Source organism: Gymnoscopelus braueri (genome assembly GCF_963280865.1).
Source record: "Gymnoscopelus braueri genome assembly, chromosome: 6".
Lineage (NCBI taxonomy): Eukaryota > Metazoa > Chordata > Actinopteri > Myctophiformes > Myctophidae > Gymnoscopelus > Gymnoscopelus braueri.
Window position 1 is genome coordinate 11,677,720 of NC_137607.1, and position 17,079 is coordinate 11,694,798.

The 17,079-nt window shown below is 40.0% G+C and overlaps 2 protein-coding genes across 2 annotated transcripts; one reads left to right on the plus strand and one right to left on the minus strand.

Annotated features, from left to right (window-relative positions):
• Positions 1–1,899: 1,899 nt before the first annotated feature.
• ttr (transthyretin (prealbumin, amyloidosis type I)) lies at positions 1,900–11,399 on the plus strand (the record flags this gene model as incomplete). The annotated part of the gene is made up of 4 exons (XM_080430445.1): positions 1,900–1,968; positions 4,510–4,649; positions 5,292–5,427; positions 11,292–11,399. The coding sequence occupies 4 exons, from the start codon at positions 1,900–1,902 to the stop codon at positions 11,397–11,399; spliced, it is 453 nt and encodes a 150-aa protein (XP_080286571.1).
• On the minus strand, positions 8,007–9,443 carry LOC308086340 (E3 ubiquitin-protein ligase TRIM35-like; the record flags this gene model as incomplete). Its single annotated transcript, XM_080429861.1, has 1 exon — positions 8,007–9,443. The coding sequence occupies one exon, from the start codon at positions 9,441–9,443 to the stop codon at positions 8,007–8,009; it is 1,437 nt and encodes a 478-aa protein (XP_080285987.1).
• Positions 11,400–17,079: the final 5,680 nt, after the last annotated feature.

Here is a 17,079-nt window from a genome sequence, read left to right on the forward strand (position 1 = left end):
TTTCCTGCAACTCAATACAATTACAAACAAGTCAGAAATCCTCCTGTTCGGCCCTCTCACCTCTAGATCCCACTTATACAACTGTAATGACTCCATGTTAGCCAATATCACACCAGTAGCAAGAAATCTGGGCGTATTACTGGACTCTGACCTCTTGAGGCTCAGGTAAAAACTGTGGTTCGTACCTGCTTCTTCCACATAAGGAACATTCACAGAATTCGACCAGTCCTTTCCAACCCTAACCTTCACAAAGGCCCTAATTTCATCTCGCCTGGACTATTGTAACGCCCTATATTCCACTCTCAGCAAAGGATCCATACACCGCCTGCAGTTGGTACAGAATGCCGCCGCCAGACTCATTGCTGGGACTAGATCAGAGCACATAACCCTGGTACTGGCTGCACTGCACTGGTTGCCAGTAACTTTTAGAATAGATTTTAAGATTGTATTGTTAACTTTTAAAGCTCTTAATGGCCTGGCACCACAATACCTAGCTGACCTGCTAGTACCCCATGTGCCTGTTCGCCGCCTAAGGTCCTCTGATTCGGCCCTACTAGTAGTTCCTAAGTCTATAGGCTGGTGACCAAGGGCGATCAGGCCTTTCCCGTCAGGGCCCCTAGACTCTGGAACAGCCTCCCATTGGACCTCAGGGTTGCTAGTTCCATTGCCATTTTTAAATCCAAATTAAAGACCCATTTTTATAGAAAGGCCTTTTTAACCTCTTAACAGCAGAATTCAGTGCATCTACTGTATACTCACTGATTTTGTTGTGTGTTGTTCTTGTAGCTGTAATTATTTAAGATGTATGATTCACTGGTGATTTTAAGTTGTTAAGCACATTGTAACATTGTTTAAAAAGGTGCTACAGTATATAAATAAAGTTTATTATTATTATTACTATATTATTATTATCTATATTTATATATTTTCTTTCAAACTGTCAACTGCTTTTAATGTTTCAGCTGTCCTACAGAACAGAACATTAAAGCTCCCATGTTGTTTCTTAGAGAAACGAAATATTTAAAAGCCCCTCTTTGTTCATTGCAAAAATGTAATGGTTTTAAGACTTCACACAAGTCTTAAACAAGCTGATGCTCCTTGTTGAGGCTCAGTCCTTCCTTCCATCTACGGAGACAAGTAAGAATAGAAGATGTATAGTGTAAATAAGGGTGTGTGTATATTAGCCAATATATTTTATATAGATATTTAAAAAATCGTACACAAATACATTTGTCGCTGTCGGGTGGCATGTCCAAAACCGTTGCTTTCAATTTGATTTTATTCTATAGTGAAATATGGAGATATAAGGTTTCTGCCCGAAAGCAATGCCATTATTTAGTCACAATTGATAAAAAATAATTTTAAGCCACTCTCTCCACACAATCTCTCAGCCAGGCTACACGTCTTTCTCATCCAGTATGATTTTCTTCTGTAATATCTTTGACCTTTATTGATTTGTACATCCTGACAGCGATGTTATTTCAAACAGTTCCAAACAGTTCCAGTGGTACAGTAAGCAGGACAACGTGAACCTTTCAGGGTCTAAAGGCTGATATAGCTGCCATGAATCAACAAAATAAACCTCCTCGCTACCAGATATATGTATGTAGAGTATGTCTCAGCTTGAAAACCAATTTACATTTAAAAACATCCGATCATTTGGAGAGAAAAAAGGGGGGCATTACGTTATTCCAGACAAGCCATAGTGACGTCCTCCTGGCAGACAGAGTGGGCGTGCGTGGGCAGTCTGGGCACCAGTGGGTTGCATATAAGAGTGTAATGTTCAATGTTCAATGTGCTTTATTCTGTGTATGTGTAAGTGTGTGACGTGTGTGTGTGTGTGTGTGTGTGAGTGTGTGATCTGTGTCTGTCCGTAGGCTGAGGTAGTACCAGTCCAGAATGGTTCGATTCCTGCAGTTTGTGGCCCTTGTCTCTACAGCGGTCCTCCTCTGTCACGCTGCCCCTCTGGTGAGTGTATGTGTGTGTGTGTGTGTGTGTGCACGTGTGTGCATGTGTGTGCACATGTGTGCACATGTGTGCATGTGTGTGCATGTGTGTGCATGTGTGTGTCATGGAGATAACATTGACTTAAAGCTGCTATCCATATGGTTTCTAATGTGAATAAACTGTTATGGTAGAGTAGGGCTTTCACCATCTAATCGAGTAGTCGACTAGTATAACCACTAGTCGACCTTGTTGGTTCTAGTCGAATAGTTGATTTTTCCCCCCCATTGTTTTAATGCCATAGTAATGGCCCATTACTATTATTATTATCCTCCTGCCTTTATTTTTATCAAAAGGGGGTCAAAAGTATGCCCAATAATAGCCTATTATTGGGCAATAACTCCCTTTTGAGGATCCTTATAGACGCTGCTGTGCTGCTGTGCGAGAAGCGCTTCCCTTAAAACGGCATAAAAATAAAGGCAGGAGCATAATGATAATAGTAATGGCATTAAAAAATGGAAAAATAGGTACAAATCGACTAGTCGACTAGTCGACTACCACTGGGTCAAATTAGTCGACCAGTAAAAATCTCTAGTCGTGAAAGCCCTATGGTAGAGTATGTTCGTATATTTAAAACAAATTGCAGTGGTTGCAGGTAGTCTCCCTGCTCTTCTATTGAGACATTTAGATCTTGTGGCCGGGGTAGGAGCTACTGTAGCACAACTGGTTGACAAGAGGTTTTTACGTGAAGCTCAAAACGCATTACTCTATGTCTTCTGCTAAAATGGGTTCTGTCTTAGTGCAGCAGTAGGCATTTGGACGCATACACAGGAGACTGGGATTCCTAGGAATCTTACAGATCGCAGGTTAAATGTGGTAAAATGGTGATAAGAAAGCAGTGTACAATATCTAAATATGTCATTTCTACATGCGTGTCACTATGCTGTCCGGCAGGAACCATCCAACTCCATTTTGACTCTTTTGCATTTCTTTCCATAAATCAAGGCCATTGAACACCCTTGTTGTGTTGGTAAAAATAATAATTAACCAATGAAAAGCATTAAAAAGCGCTTCTGACTCCAGGCTCCACCCCCCCAAAAAAAAGACACTATAAAAGGAACACTATAAAACTTATGCTGAGGAATGCTCTTCCGCTCTCCTGATTGGATACAGTTTGGTGTAGAGCTGGAGAGACAGGGAGACCCCTGTTACTGAACAAACACTGTACTGTATAGCAATGATTACTAATGATAGCGAAAATAGCCGATCTACAAGCTCACAATGTGTTGTGAGCTTGCAGATTTTTGCAACTGTTGAAGTTCTTTGAAATTCTTTGGAATTCTATTTGTGTAAACTCTTTGTATTAACAGGTCACTGACATGGAGGTGGTTCACCCTCTGCTTTCCACTGTAATGTAATCACACAGACCAGGGTCAGCATGTGCTATGTGTAAAGCTACAGATTCTTAACCCATTCAATCCGGGGAACACGTCTCGTGTCATTTTAGATGTCTTTGGCTATTCCAAAAGAATAGCCATGCATATATTACAGTGTGTGACAGTGACAGGCTGGGTACACACACACACACACAGTGTCAATCTGTCAACCTGTGGTTGTGATAAGATTCCATAGGCATCATCAACAGGTTGTACTGGTTTGGCACAGTTCATGCTGCAGCTTTTAGATACACAGATAGTACATGTAAATAGATATTTATAACTATAGGAGTAGGAACCACGCACAAGGCGTCTTCAAGCACCTCAAGTGTGCTGTAGGACCAACTGCTGTTCTTTTACTATTCCTTTCATGTTTTATTTCCTTGTTATTGTTTATATTGTTACCACCCGGCCTAAGGGTCACCAGGTGTAACTCAAAACTATACACTCCCTCCTTCCCAGTCCCCAAACACTGCCAGTTAACACCAGTTTAAAGGGCAAGACCACTTTGGTAGAGGTTTAGGTTGTGTAGTTACCTTACCATGATGTAACTCCAAAGGTGGATAAGAAAGAAAAAAAATTGCTCCATTGTTTAGAAATTGATAATTCAAAATATGCTCCTCATTGACGGCAAAACCGCTTTGGAGGAGCTCTTTAACCCTGTAAATGAATGCAAACAAAACTGATTCAGCAGTATAGAACGTCAAAAAACCCAGTACTGTTTGTTTTTTTTATAAAATTGTCAACTTCCTTGATTGATTTTACTATTTGAAGGGCCGGTCCATGAGAGCCAACTGAGCTTCTTGTCACCTAACAGGGGAGAGTTTCCCTGGATCCAGATCTGCGGATCCAGTCCGGGTTTTCTTCTTAATAAAAATAGCAACATGAAAAGGAGCCAAATGCACACATGAAGCACCTTTGTTTGTGCCTCCAACTCACTCACGTGATGGTGTTTCCCTTCCCCTATTCACACGTACTGTACTAGACCATGGAACTGTACCTGAAGTAATAATTTTTGCTGCTTCAATATTTCGAGGAACCAGAACAAAATAACTGTAATGGTATGTAGCCTACCTACAGTACATAAGATTAACAATAAAACATATTGAATCTTGTTTATCTGTGCCAGGAGAAGCATGGCGGGTCGGACACTCACTGCCCGCTGATGGTGAAGATTCTGGACGCGGTGAAGGGCACGCCCGCTGGCTCTGTGGCTCTCAAAGTGTTTCGGCAAGGTGCCAACGAAGAATGGGCTCCGGTCGCTACTGGGTACGTATGTCTGAAAACTTATACCAGTCAGTATAGTTTACGACATGCGTTTCCTTCTTTTAGGAACATAAAACAAACCTAAAATGGCCTGTTGTGTTGTGTTATTCAATGTAATATTAAATAACACAATCAAATGCTATTTCGTGTTTCATATATTGCGTGAATCTCAGTCCTTAGCCTACATCTCATGGTAGAATTTACAATTTATAGCGGTTAAGAGGTGCACGCATATCCAAACATTTCGACAGGTGCTGGGTCAAGAAGGATGAACTGTGAACAAAAGGAAGTAGTAAACAAATTGAGTACTTTGCATTTAGCAGACACTCTTTATCCAGAGTGACTTACAGTAAGCAAGGTAAACACGTACATCAAATGCAGAGAGACAGTGTAGTGCCTCGGTAATCTAGGATCATAGGTAAACCAAGAACCTAGCATCACAGTCTAGTTTGCGTGAACTCGTTGGTTTGTCTGAACTCATCCTGACACAGAAAGCTAGACTACGTTGACATGAGTCTACACTCTACACAGTATGTAAACACAGTACAGTACACGACGTCAGGCCGGTCGATACTCTATGACCTGTGCTTGTTGAAACTGGGTGAATTGGATGTGAACCTTTGGTCTCCCCGATGTGTCGTATAGAGTGACAGACGTGACCGGGGAGGTCCATAGTCTCATCACGGAGGAGCAGTTCCCGCCCGCCGTCTACAGAGTGGAGTTTGACACCAAAGCATACTGGAAGGCCCAAGGATTCGTTCCCTTCCATGAATTAGCTGATGTGAGTATTATGGACGATTCATCCCAGATACCAGTCGCCCCCCACCCCCCCCCCCCTCCCCCATTTAAAGGTATAGTTCACCCCCAAAATGATTTTTTTTTTCCTATCGATTAGTCACTCCATGGAGACTTGAATTCATGGATATTTTTTTTTCTCGCATTCCTAAGACAATAATTTGATGACCAGCAGCGGTTCCGGTGGGAGACACAAAGAGTCTCCTTTGTGTCTCCTACCGGAACCGTTGCCTATACCGGTCCACTGGTCATCAAATTATTGGCTTAGGAATGGGACAAAAACTAAAGAATATCCATGAATTCAAGTCTCCATGGGTGACTAATCGATAGAAAAAGGTTTTTAAAAAAGTGGGTGAACTATCCCTTTAAAGCAGCAATCCTTTTTAGGGAACAAAAAGTTATTTTAATGGCATGTATGTTAAAGGAAAAAAATACTTGAATTCATGGAGATTTCTTTTGTTTTCGTCACATTCCTGAGATTAATAATTTAATTTGGGGTGTCCGCTGCAGTAGGAGACCAATGCAAAACTATTACGAAAGAATAATTTAAACTCACAGTGTAATCAATCACTGATGATCCTACTGATGATCCAAGTTCATAGAGAATGTTCTAAATATGGTTTGCTCTTCAATTAGTCAAATATTGGATTATTAGCTCAGGAACGCAAACATAAATAAAAAAGAACTCTCCATGAATTCAAGGCAGTGGTGTAAAGTAACTAAGTACATGCATTCAAGTACAGTACTTAAGTACAATTTTGAGGTATTTTTACTTTACTGTAGTACTTCCAATACTTTTACTTCTACTCCACTACATCCCAGAGGAAAATATTGTTTTTTACTACAATTATTTGAAGACTTTAGTTACTAGTTACTTTGTAGATTTTGATTATTATTACAAAACATACATTAAACACTTCAGCCCTATATACATTTTGGCCATTTGAAAATAGCAGATCTACAAGCTCACAATGCATCGCGATGTGACACATTGTGAGCTTGTAGATCTGCTATTTTGTAAAGATTTGAGAAATTCATACATTTTATACATTTGAAAAGTTGTGAAATAGGACATTCTGCATAATGAGTACTTTCTGCTTTTGGTACTTTAAGTACATTTTGATACCAATACTTTTGTACTTTTACTCAAGTACATTTTTTTTAATTCCGGACTTTAATAACAAAATATTTCCATATTAAAGTATTGATACTTTTACTTAAGTAAAAACATTTGACCAGATGGGTGAGTCATGGGTGAGTAATTGTTTGGGTGAAGTGTTCCTTTAAACCCAAATAACTAGTACATTGTGCAGTGGTTGGAGTTCATCACCATCTCCCTGCTCTTCCATTGAGACATTTAGATCCTGTGGTTGGGTAGTGACACCTATTGGTTAACAAGATGTATTGCATTCAAGGGACATTATTATTATAATATTGATATATCTCACTCGCTCAAAAGTAGGCCTAGACATTTCAGCACGTGCACGGGTGACCCCGGTTCATGGATTGCATAAGTCTGTATTTGTCCTGAAAGAAATAATAACTTTTGAGGGCCAAAGCATTAGAGTTTTCTTTACCACATATTTGACATTGGAAAGAGCTTGCCCCTCGATCCAGACACGAAACTTTTACCCCTACCCTTCGTTTGTGGTCCAAATTATCTAAAAGTAGGGCCCAGATAAAAAAAAATTAACAATCCCCTTTATTGAGAAATACATCCCTTCAGGGTGATTAGCCACCTATGAGGGGCCATATTTGCTATGTGATGCAAAGGAACTCAAATCACACCGGCGTTGAGTGGTAGATATTTATTTGATTTATAAACAATGTCTATAGATTTTTGTATTCATTTGTTTCAGATCTATAGTTTCAATAGAAACAAAGAAAAATATAGTTGCCAAATTATTTTCAGAAGAATCAAAAACTATAATGAATATGGTGCACTGGTTGGTAAATAGTCATCGGTTGGTGAATAGGCAGTAGTTGGTCAGAATAGTCAATAGTTGGTGATTAGGCACCGGTTAGTTAATTGGCTCACACACTAAATAAAACAATAATCACCTTTAAAAAAATGTATACATAAATAAAATTAAACGATAATGAATGAAATTGTTAAATAAAACCTTTTCAGATTCATCCAAAAATGGTGATTCTACATTTTATCATGAAACTGTGTAGATGTACAACATTAATTATATAGTTTTGATTTATACCTTAAACCCTCAATATCATAATCAGTTTGGCCTTGTGCCCTTCAAAAGAAAATGGCATGCCCTGAGGCCACAGTGGCCTTAATGACCCAGCTGACTGTACCACTTCCTCCTCTGTCTCTTTCTTGTCAATATGTAGACACCAGTGTCTCTTTCTTTCCAGTGTCTTTTATTGATATTCTGAATTCTTAACTCCCCTGAGTCCACATCTTTAAACCAATCCAGTAACTTTGATTGGTGCCAGGCTGAGCATGGATCATATTGCAAAAAACGTAATTTATTTATTTCACTGCAGTCTACACATTCAATTTAAAATCATCCTTAACCCTTAAATTCAATTAATTCTTTCAATGGACTAAAATCTTGCTGTATTTGATGGCTTCCTGCCCTGGCATTTGGCACATGTTACAGTGACCTTCCCTGGTAACATCTTCAGAGGGAGAGTATCAGCAGTCCAAATGAATGGAAAGAGTGTGTCAGTGAAACTGTGTTTGAAGGTGTTTATGTGTGCGTTAGTATCAGGATCAGAGAAGAACAGCTTTCCTCTGTTCCAGTCCAGCTGGACTCTGATCCTCTGGGGTTTCTGCTTCACTGAGAGGGCAGTGGATGACCCTGATGAGGAGAATGCGGTGTATTTACCTTTATAAAACTGTATTTTCCAGTATTGACCACCTGCAGTTCCCTTCTTCTGATAAGACTCTGGTAACACGCCCAGTACCCAGGATGTATTGTCTCCAACCTCAACATCCCAGCTGTGAGCCCCTGAGTTAAAGCCCTCAGAACCCAGGACAAAGCCATGGACGTCAAACCTCTCTGGGTTGTCAGGAAGCTGCTGTCTCTCTCCACGTCTCACACTGGTCAGATCATCAGACAGGATGTATTCTGGATGTGCAGTGTTGGGGTCCAGAATGACAGGAGTGTAGGAGACAATGTCCTTCATCTTGCCCCAGACTCTGAAGGTCAGGTTTTTCAGGTGTTTGGTCACGTCTATCAGTGGTCCTGAAACCAGCTGTGGGTCCGGCAATGTGAACTGGACTCTTTCCCTTGTCGTCTTGTAGTTCTGCAAGAATGAGACGTGTTCAGCTCTCAGCTCCTCCTCTATGTCTCTGATTGTGTTTGAAATGGTCGATATCTCTCTGTTCAGACCCTCAATCTTCTCCTTCATCATCTGACTCTTCTGCTGCTCTTCCTCCCTCAGTTCAGCGATCCTGACCTCCTCTTCATCTTGTAGAAACTGATGAAGCTTCTTAAACTGGTCCTTCATTTGCATCTCTGTGTGTCGGGTCTGGAACTCAATGTGTTCTGCTGTTTGGTCATAGTTTGTTTTCACTTTATTGAAGACCTCTAGCTTCTCCTGTAAAGGCTTTAGTAATTTCAGTAAGTTCTTGTGATTCACTGCAGCTTCATCAATGGGTCTGAAATGGTGGTTGGCGTGTTTTTGTGAATGAAGACACACAAAACACACTGGCTGTTGACATTCCTGACAAAACAATTTGAGTTTCTCAGCATGCAGACTGCAGAGAACCTCAACCTCAGACCCTGTTGAAGCTCTCTGCTGTCTCTCCTGTATGAAGGCCTCACACAGGTTCTTGAGAGCCAGGTTACAAGGTGGATCCATTGAATGTCTCTTCTTACAAACTGGACACTCCTTTATTTCCTTCACTCTCCACCATTCCTGCAGACAGGCTTTGCAGAAGCTGTGGCTACATGACAGGAGAACAGGATCTTTAAAGACGTCACGACACACAGGACACAAAAAATCCTCTCCTGAGAAAGACGACTTGGAAGCCATTTAGTCTTTTGAGTGAAGCTACAAACACTCTGCTCAAGACAGGAAATCAGCCAGTCAGTCGTGGCAAGAGTCCCTCTTTTAGCAGTGAATCCTGGATCTTGTTAAAGTCCATTCAGCAGCAGGTTCCAGTGGTCTGGGTCAGTATTCCCTCCTGTACCTGTGGACAGACAGTCTACACTGTCTGGTGTGTTTGATCTGAAGGTTAATCTTACTATCTCAGATGAGTCTGGCAAAGGGTGGAGCTTTGCCAGACCTGTTGCCAAGTTTACGCGCTCGCGCACACACACACACACACACACACACACAATGTTTGTGCGTGTGGAATTTGACCGATTAAAGTGCTTTACGATATACAGCTGATCTCATTAACCCTTGTACACATCATCAACAGAGACAGCCATATACCAGTCACCTGCCTGCTCTTCAGGAGCGCAGTCAAGGGTTCTGTGGTTATTTTACATTTTGGATGCAAGGCAGTGAAGCACAGGGTAATGAGGGAAAGGCTGTGATAAATGATGATCATTAATGCCTTGTTGTGTCAATTATGTTTGCACAGGGTCAGACTGTGAGCACAAATCAGGCCAGGAATGTAAATGACGAGTCAACATGACAGGAAAAAATCCTCTTCTTAGAGAGGATTTTCAGCAACAAACAGCATGTGTGGTGCTCCATATGAGTGGAAGTTAAATTGTTTTGCCTCTGCGTTGTTTAGAGGCCCTTGATTTGCTGCATTCTTTTTTAAACGGGCTCCGCCCCCACACACTTTAGAAGTCAATCGTAGGCAATGGTAATGGAATATGAAAAATCTGACTGATACATCTTGCTCACATGACTCATAATGTGTACCATTTAGATGGTGTCAAAGGTCATGTCAAACCTAAACGCAGGATCTGACACGAATCTGATGGTCAAGATTCAATTCATCCCCTGAGCAAGCAGGCAGGCTCTATTAGCTCAATGGTAAAAATGTCAGCACTTGGGCAGGAAACCGGGTTCAAATCAAATCCGGGGTAGAGGAGGAAAGTTACATGTATACAGCGCAGCTTTAATGTGTGTTGTTGCATGTGTGCAGGTGGTGTTTATATGTATCGTTGCTGTCGGGCAGAAACCTCTCATTCTGACCTTTTGCGTTTTTTCGTAAATTAACACCCTACTTGATAATATTACAGCGTAACACAAAAGCATCTAAAGTAGCAGATGTGCATGTTGTTATGTGTGCAGGTGGTGTTTATTTAAATGTGTATGTGTTATTATGTGTTTCAGGTGGTGTTTATTTAAATGTGCATATATGTTGTTATGTGTGCAGGTGGTGTTTATTTAAATATGTATTATGTGTGTAGGTGGTGTTTATTTAAATGTGTGTGTGTGTGTGTGTTGTTATGTGTGCAGGTGGTGTTTATTTAAATGTGTGTGTGTGTGTGTGTGTGTGTTGTTATGTGTGCAGGTGGTGTTTATTTAAATGTGTGTGTGTTGTTATGTGTGCAGGTGGTGTTTATTTAAATGTGTATGTGTTGTTATGTGTTTCAAGTGGTGTTTATTTAAATGTGTATGTGTTGTTATGTGTGCAGGTGGTGTTTATTTAAATGTGTGTGTGTTGTTATGTGTGCAGGTGGTGTTTATTTAAATGTGTGTGTGTGTTGTTATGTGTGCAGGTGGTGTTTATTTAAATGTGTGTGTGTTGTTATGTGTGCAGGTGGTGTTTATTTAAATGTCTATTATGTGTGTAGGTGCTGTTTATTTAAATGTATGTGTGTTGTTATGTGTGCAGGTGGTGTTTATTTCAATGTGTATTATGTGTGCAGGTGGTGTTTATTTAAATGTGTGTGTGTGTGTTGTTATGTGTTTCAGGTGGTGTTCCAGGCGCACGCAGACGGACACCGTCACTACACCTTGGCTCTGTTGCTCAGTCCCTACTCCTACACCACCACGGCAGTGGTGGTCAATGCGCATCAATAATGCACGCATCAGTGTTGATTTTGACAGCAATTTTTTATCTAGTTTTGGTCGAAGTCTTTTGAATAAAAGTTTATTTCGTTTTTGTCATATTTTAGTCATCTGAAATGTTTTAGACTAAATCTACAGTTGATTTAGTCGACTAAAATTCATTTTGGCGGTGCCTTGATGGCGTCGTAATGGCTGATTTTACTCTTGGTTGCATGCTGAAAATAGACGATCTACAAGCTCACAACGTGTCGCAGCGCGACGTGTTGTGAGCTTGTAGATGAAAAAAGTGAAAAAAGATAGTCAACGAACATTTTTCATCTTAGTTTTAGTCAACGAAATCAACACTGGCATGCATGCACGCACACTTGTTACCTGTGTGTGTGTGTGTGTGTGTGTGTGTGTGTGTGTGTGTGTGTGTGTGCGTGTGTGTGTGTGTGTGCGCATGTCTCCACCAAATACACTACACACCTCACTTATAGCTTATATTGGAATAAAGCAGCTGTAACACCACTTTGAATTTCCTTGTTCTGCTTTTTTCATGTTACGTACAATAGGTAAGCGTTAAAGGCTGTCCACACCAAGGTTATGATAGTTTTGGATTTTTCATTTTATTTTATTTTATTTATTTATTTTTCGTTTTAATTCGTTTTTAGAGCAGATTTGCTCATTTTTAATTTGTTTTTATTTTTGTGAAAACGCTTAGTTTTAGTTAAGTGTTTTATTAGTTTTAGTGTTTGTTATTTTTTTGTAATGCTTTGGGTTATTTTTCAGGTGCAGGATTAAAAAGGGTAGAGTAAGTATTGTGTAATAAAAAAAACGAAGGACATTTTGTCTATAATTTCAGTTTGTTTTAGTTTTGTAAACACAATACAGTTTCAGTTAGTTATGAGCTTGTATATCTACTATTTTTTTGAATAGCCAGTGTGTGTTAAAAAAAAACTTAAGAGAACCAATGTTCTATATATATCTAAAATATAAAATGACACAGATGCTTTCCCTGTTTTAATGGTTTAGGTTGTGTTGGACATTGCTCTGCTCCACTCAGACGCATAATAATGACCAAGGAGGTGCTTTGCCGAGTGCTGATCCACGTCTGTATTTTACACAAAATCATCGTGCCTAACTGTGCTTTTACCTAATATGTTTAAAGCAGTGAGGTATATTTCCCACTGCAGACAACCCATATGAGGTATATTCTTCCACTGCCTTAAAGGCTCTATTGAGTTGCCAACAACGCCATATTGTCTAGTTAGTTTGTTGTTCCAGAGATGAGAATGAATGGTTGTAGAATGAATTGAGTCATCACTGGTCAGTGAGGTATCTTTGCTTCCGATTTATTGCATAAGTACAAAACAGTACAAAACAGCTCTTCCATGGACCCTGAGGTCTTCTCAGCAGCCTGCCGGCTACTGAGTGTCACACCCTAAGATGCATTTCGGTACAGTTTATATAACAGAGAGATCTAAAGAAAGAGGAGGTACAGGTATGGGTGTGTCAGACTTCAGAGGTGAGCCCCCACCCGACCCAAGACATTTGCAACTGTTTAGGGCAGGAAGGGGGAACACATGCTCTCTGTCTCCTGCAGGTAAGACAAAGAAAATGCTAAGAGCCCCCACACCCCGCTCAGACAAACCGGCACCTCTCTACTTGAATCCACTCTTGTGTCTGACTGTAGGCTACCTGTAGACTTGTGAAGTTAAATAATGCTACCAAATGTGGATGTTATGTTATTAAATATACTACAGCAGCTACAGGTTCTTTATGAGGTATTGTTCTATTGCAGACCCACCAAACTGAATGTCGGGCAGTTAAATTAATGTGAAATATTGTAGCGCATTATTGCAAAACATGCATTAACCACTTTAGCCCTGTATACATTTCAACCATTTGAAAATAGCCGATCTACAAGCTTGAGCTTTTTCTCTAGCTATTTTCAAAAGACTTTTAGACATTTCATACATTTGAAAACTTGTGAAATGGGACATTCTGCATAATGAGTACGTTCTACTTTTGGTACTTTAAGTACATTTTGATTCCAATACTTTTGTACTTCTACATTTTTTATATAAGTAAAGATTTTGAGTACTTTTTCCACCACTGCCCCATGTGAAGTTTTCCATTAACCAGCTCTGAAATGAGAGACATGTCATGCACTGGAACAGGAAAAACAAACATCCCCATTCCCTGAAATTAAATGCTCTCCCCTGTATCAGTTTCAGTTGTAAAAGGTAACACAGACTCTGGTACAAAAGAACGTAATGATCCACAGTCTGGTAGCACCCTCACTGGCACCTGTGTGTCACTTCCCATCACCCATACCAAACCATTACAAATGAATGGCAAGTATGCATCAACAGCCTTAGGCTCCAAAGAGCGCCCTCTGCTGTCCTAAAGGCAAAGCCGCTGGGCTGAGTGAGTTGGCCAGATTGAACCCATTTAAGACAGAGAACGCATCTGTGTCATCTTAACATTTCTTTAGGCTATTAAAAAATAGCAGATATACAAGCTCATGAGCTTGTAGATCTGCTATTTTGTTTTTAAAGAAATCATGAAAATATGTACAAATCTTTGAATATATAATATACATTTTAACTAAAATCTGGGGGTCCCTGGAACAACATATTTTCAGATGGGGGTCCGCGGCCAAATGCATAATCATTTTGGGAAGTCCTGAAAAAGTTTGAGCAGCACTGATATTATAGCAACATGTTTTTGTTTTTTTTAACTGTTAGGATTTAGAAGACCCAAGAAGCAAAGATTTGAGTTACAAAATGTTTGCTTTAAAAACTTTTTTTTTTTACAAGCTCATAGTGCAGCACTTGGTGTGTATATTTCATTTAAAGTAATACTAGGTAAAATAAAAAACGAAAGTTAAATTGTATATCTTTTGTGAGTGGCAAATGTTTCACAACATCCACTCCATGAAACTTTTCTCGATTGATTGAATATTTTATTAGGCAAAAAATGTAAAACAGCACAGTTACATTTAAAATACTTTGTCTAACAGGTCCGTTCATAAAAGTCCTTGCGGACTTGTTTCCAATGAGGGCCTTGGTATTCAATTCATAGATATAGTGGCACCACAGTTTGAATATCATTAAAAAAAAAACAGCAAAAATAAATAAATAAATAAATAAAAATAACACTATGTACAACAACAACAAAAAAAGGGGGGGGGGGGAATATATGTACAAGAACGGGGGTGGGGTCGACTGTCTAACGGGAAAATGGTACTACCTCCTCTTTTGGCCTCCTGAAAGGTAATTTTTTTAAGGCTCTTTTAAATGAGCCCAGCAAACTGAATTTTTTGGAGGGATGGGGTTAGACTATTCCAATCCTGTGTGGCAGTGCTGTAGAAGGAGAATTTGCCCATGTTTGTTTTATAGGTGGGTGGTACCAAACGCTCCCTCTGGTATTGTGACTGTGGGTGTCGCTAACCTTTTGGAGGTATTTACTCAGATATGCGGGAATAGGGGGCATATTGGGCAAATTTGCATTTACAATTTTGAAGGCCAGTCCCATTTTTAGTTGTTTAACCCTGTCTTCCACCCTGAGCCAGCCTAGGCTGGCAAAATGGGTGGGAGAAAGGTGGGTCATGGGCCCCAATCCGAGGAGTAGCCGAATCAGTTTGTTTTGGGAGGTTTGAAGCTTAGTCTTCAGTGACACTGAGGTGTTGGAGTACCAGGAGGTGCAAGCATAGTCAAAAAGTGGTTGAATCAGGGCCCCTGAGAGGGTCCTGAGGGCCTGAGGGTTGACAAAAGAGGAAACTCTGCCCATATATTTGGTTCTCTGGTTTACTCTTTTGACCACCTTTGTCGCCATGCTTTCACCTGTCAGGTATTTGTCAAGAATACAACCCAAATAGGTAATCTCTTCTTTGCTAGAGATAATTGTGTCATCGACTTTGACCTTGAAATCATTTACATCCATCTGTCTGAGGGAATGTTTGGTCCCAAAGAGAATGGATTCAGTTTTCCCAAGGTGTAGTGACAGTTTGTTATCGGTAGGCCAAGTACGGATTTTTGAGAGTTCGGAGCTGAGCGCCTCCTCAACTTGCAACTTGTCCTCTCCCGAGATCAGGAGTGCCGAGTCATCAGCGAACAGGAACAATTTGCAGTTACAGGCAGCATTCATGTCGTTAATGTATAGAAGGAACAGTAACGGCCCTAGAATGCTGCCCTGAGGAACCCCACAGCTCACTGGGAGGGATGAGGACATGGTTCCGTTGATGTCAACTATTATATTTTCTATTGAAACGGTGGCGGGCCGTCTTTCCCGCGAAAATGACGTCATCTGGCCGGAAAACAGAAATGGAAATGCACCGGTTTCCTGTTTGGCCAGGAACTACCGCACCGGTTTCCTGTTTGGCCAGGAACTACCGCGCTAATAACAAAAAGGAATCTCACGCTGTTTTTAAGAAATTGTAGGATTTTAAAATGGAAAAACCACAGCAAAAGAAAACACAGCTCACGATAACTAAAGCTCCACTGGCTAAGAGAAACGATCTACAGATAAAACAATTAAAAGAACGCTTTTTGAAACGCTTCCGTCTTCTGGTGAAAACAAATGGAATTCTGGGTAATGCAGGAATAAACGAACGACCTGCAGTGACGGTAATGACCAGCAGAGGCTGCTAAAAATCGTTATTTGTGGACCTGCCTTGTATTACTTTAAATACAAAAATAAATAAATAAATAAAACTATTAAAAATAAAAACGCAACTTTCGACTTCTCCCGGTGGGCGTCGACTTGTGTTAATCAAGACGATTTGTCGACTAGTCGACTTTTTACAAATCAGTTCCACAGGAATTCCAAGGTAACTACACACAACCCAGACCTCTATCTGTCTGTAATGACGTCAGTCGACCGACCTACCGACCGACCTACCGACCGAACTACCTACCTACCTATACCTACCTGGGGAAAACACATTTTGTGAATGTGGAGGTTGGCTTATCTTATATTTTCTCTGACAGTTAAGAGAACATACTGTATGAGTGAAATTTAAGAGAACATGAGGCCCAATTATGTTTCTTATTCCTTTATTGATATTTTGACATTCCATTCAAACCAAGCAAATTAAAGCCAAAATCTAACATCTGAACATCAAATCATTCATGATCAGGGGTGCAGATCCCAGGGGGGGAGGAGGGGACATGTCTGACATGTTCCTCCAATAAAGTATCTTTAAATAAATTATATAATTTAAGATCTATATTTAATAGAAGACATACAGTAAACAATAATTTGTGAAGGTTTTGTTTTTGCTACCCGTGTGTCCTGATCATCAACAACTGCCAAATAAATTAATCCACAAGCTTAATCATCATCATCATCATCATTGTCCACAGAGCTGTTAACTAGTTTAATGAGTGAAGTTCAGCCAATATGAATGGATAGAAACACAACAGTGGAGCTGAAAAACGGAAAGGAATATCTAAACTGTCCGAATTAGACACATATTTTGTTCTTTATTTTAGTAAAGTTTGCACAACCTTTCTGTTATTGTTAACTCAGAGCGTTATTGTTAACTCAGAGCGCTCATTCTCCTAATTAACTTAATTAAAATTAATAATTAAAACCTCATGGGAATTCGAATACATTTATTGGACTATTTATTTTTAGTTATGCTGCAGGACCACATTGGACACGCTTTAATGTGTTATCCCAGGTTTAAGTTGTTTTGTGATGT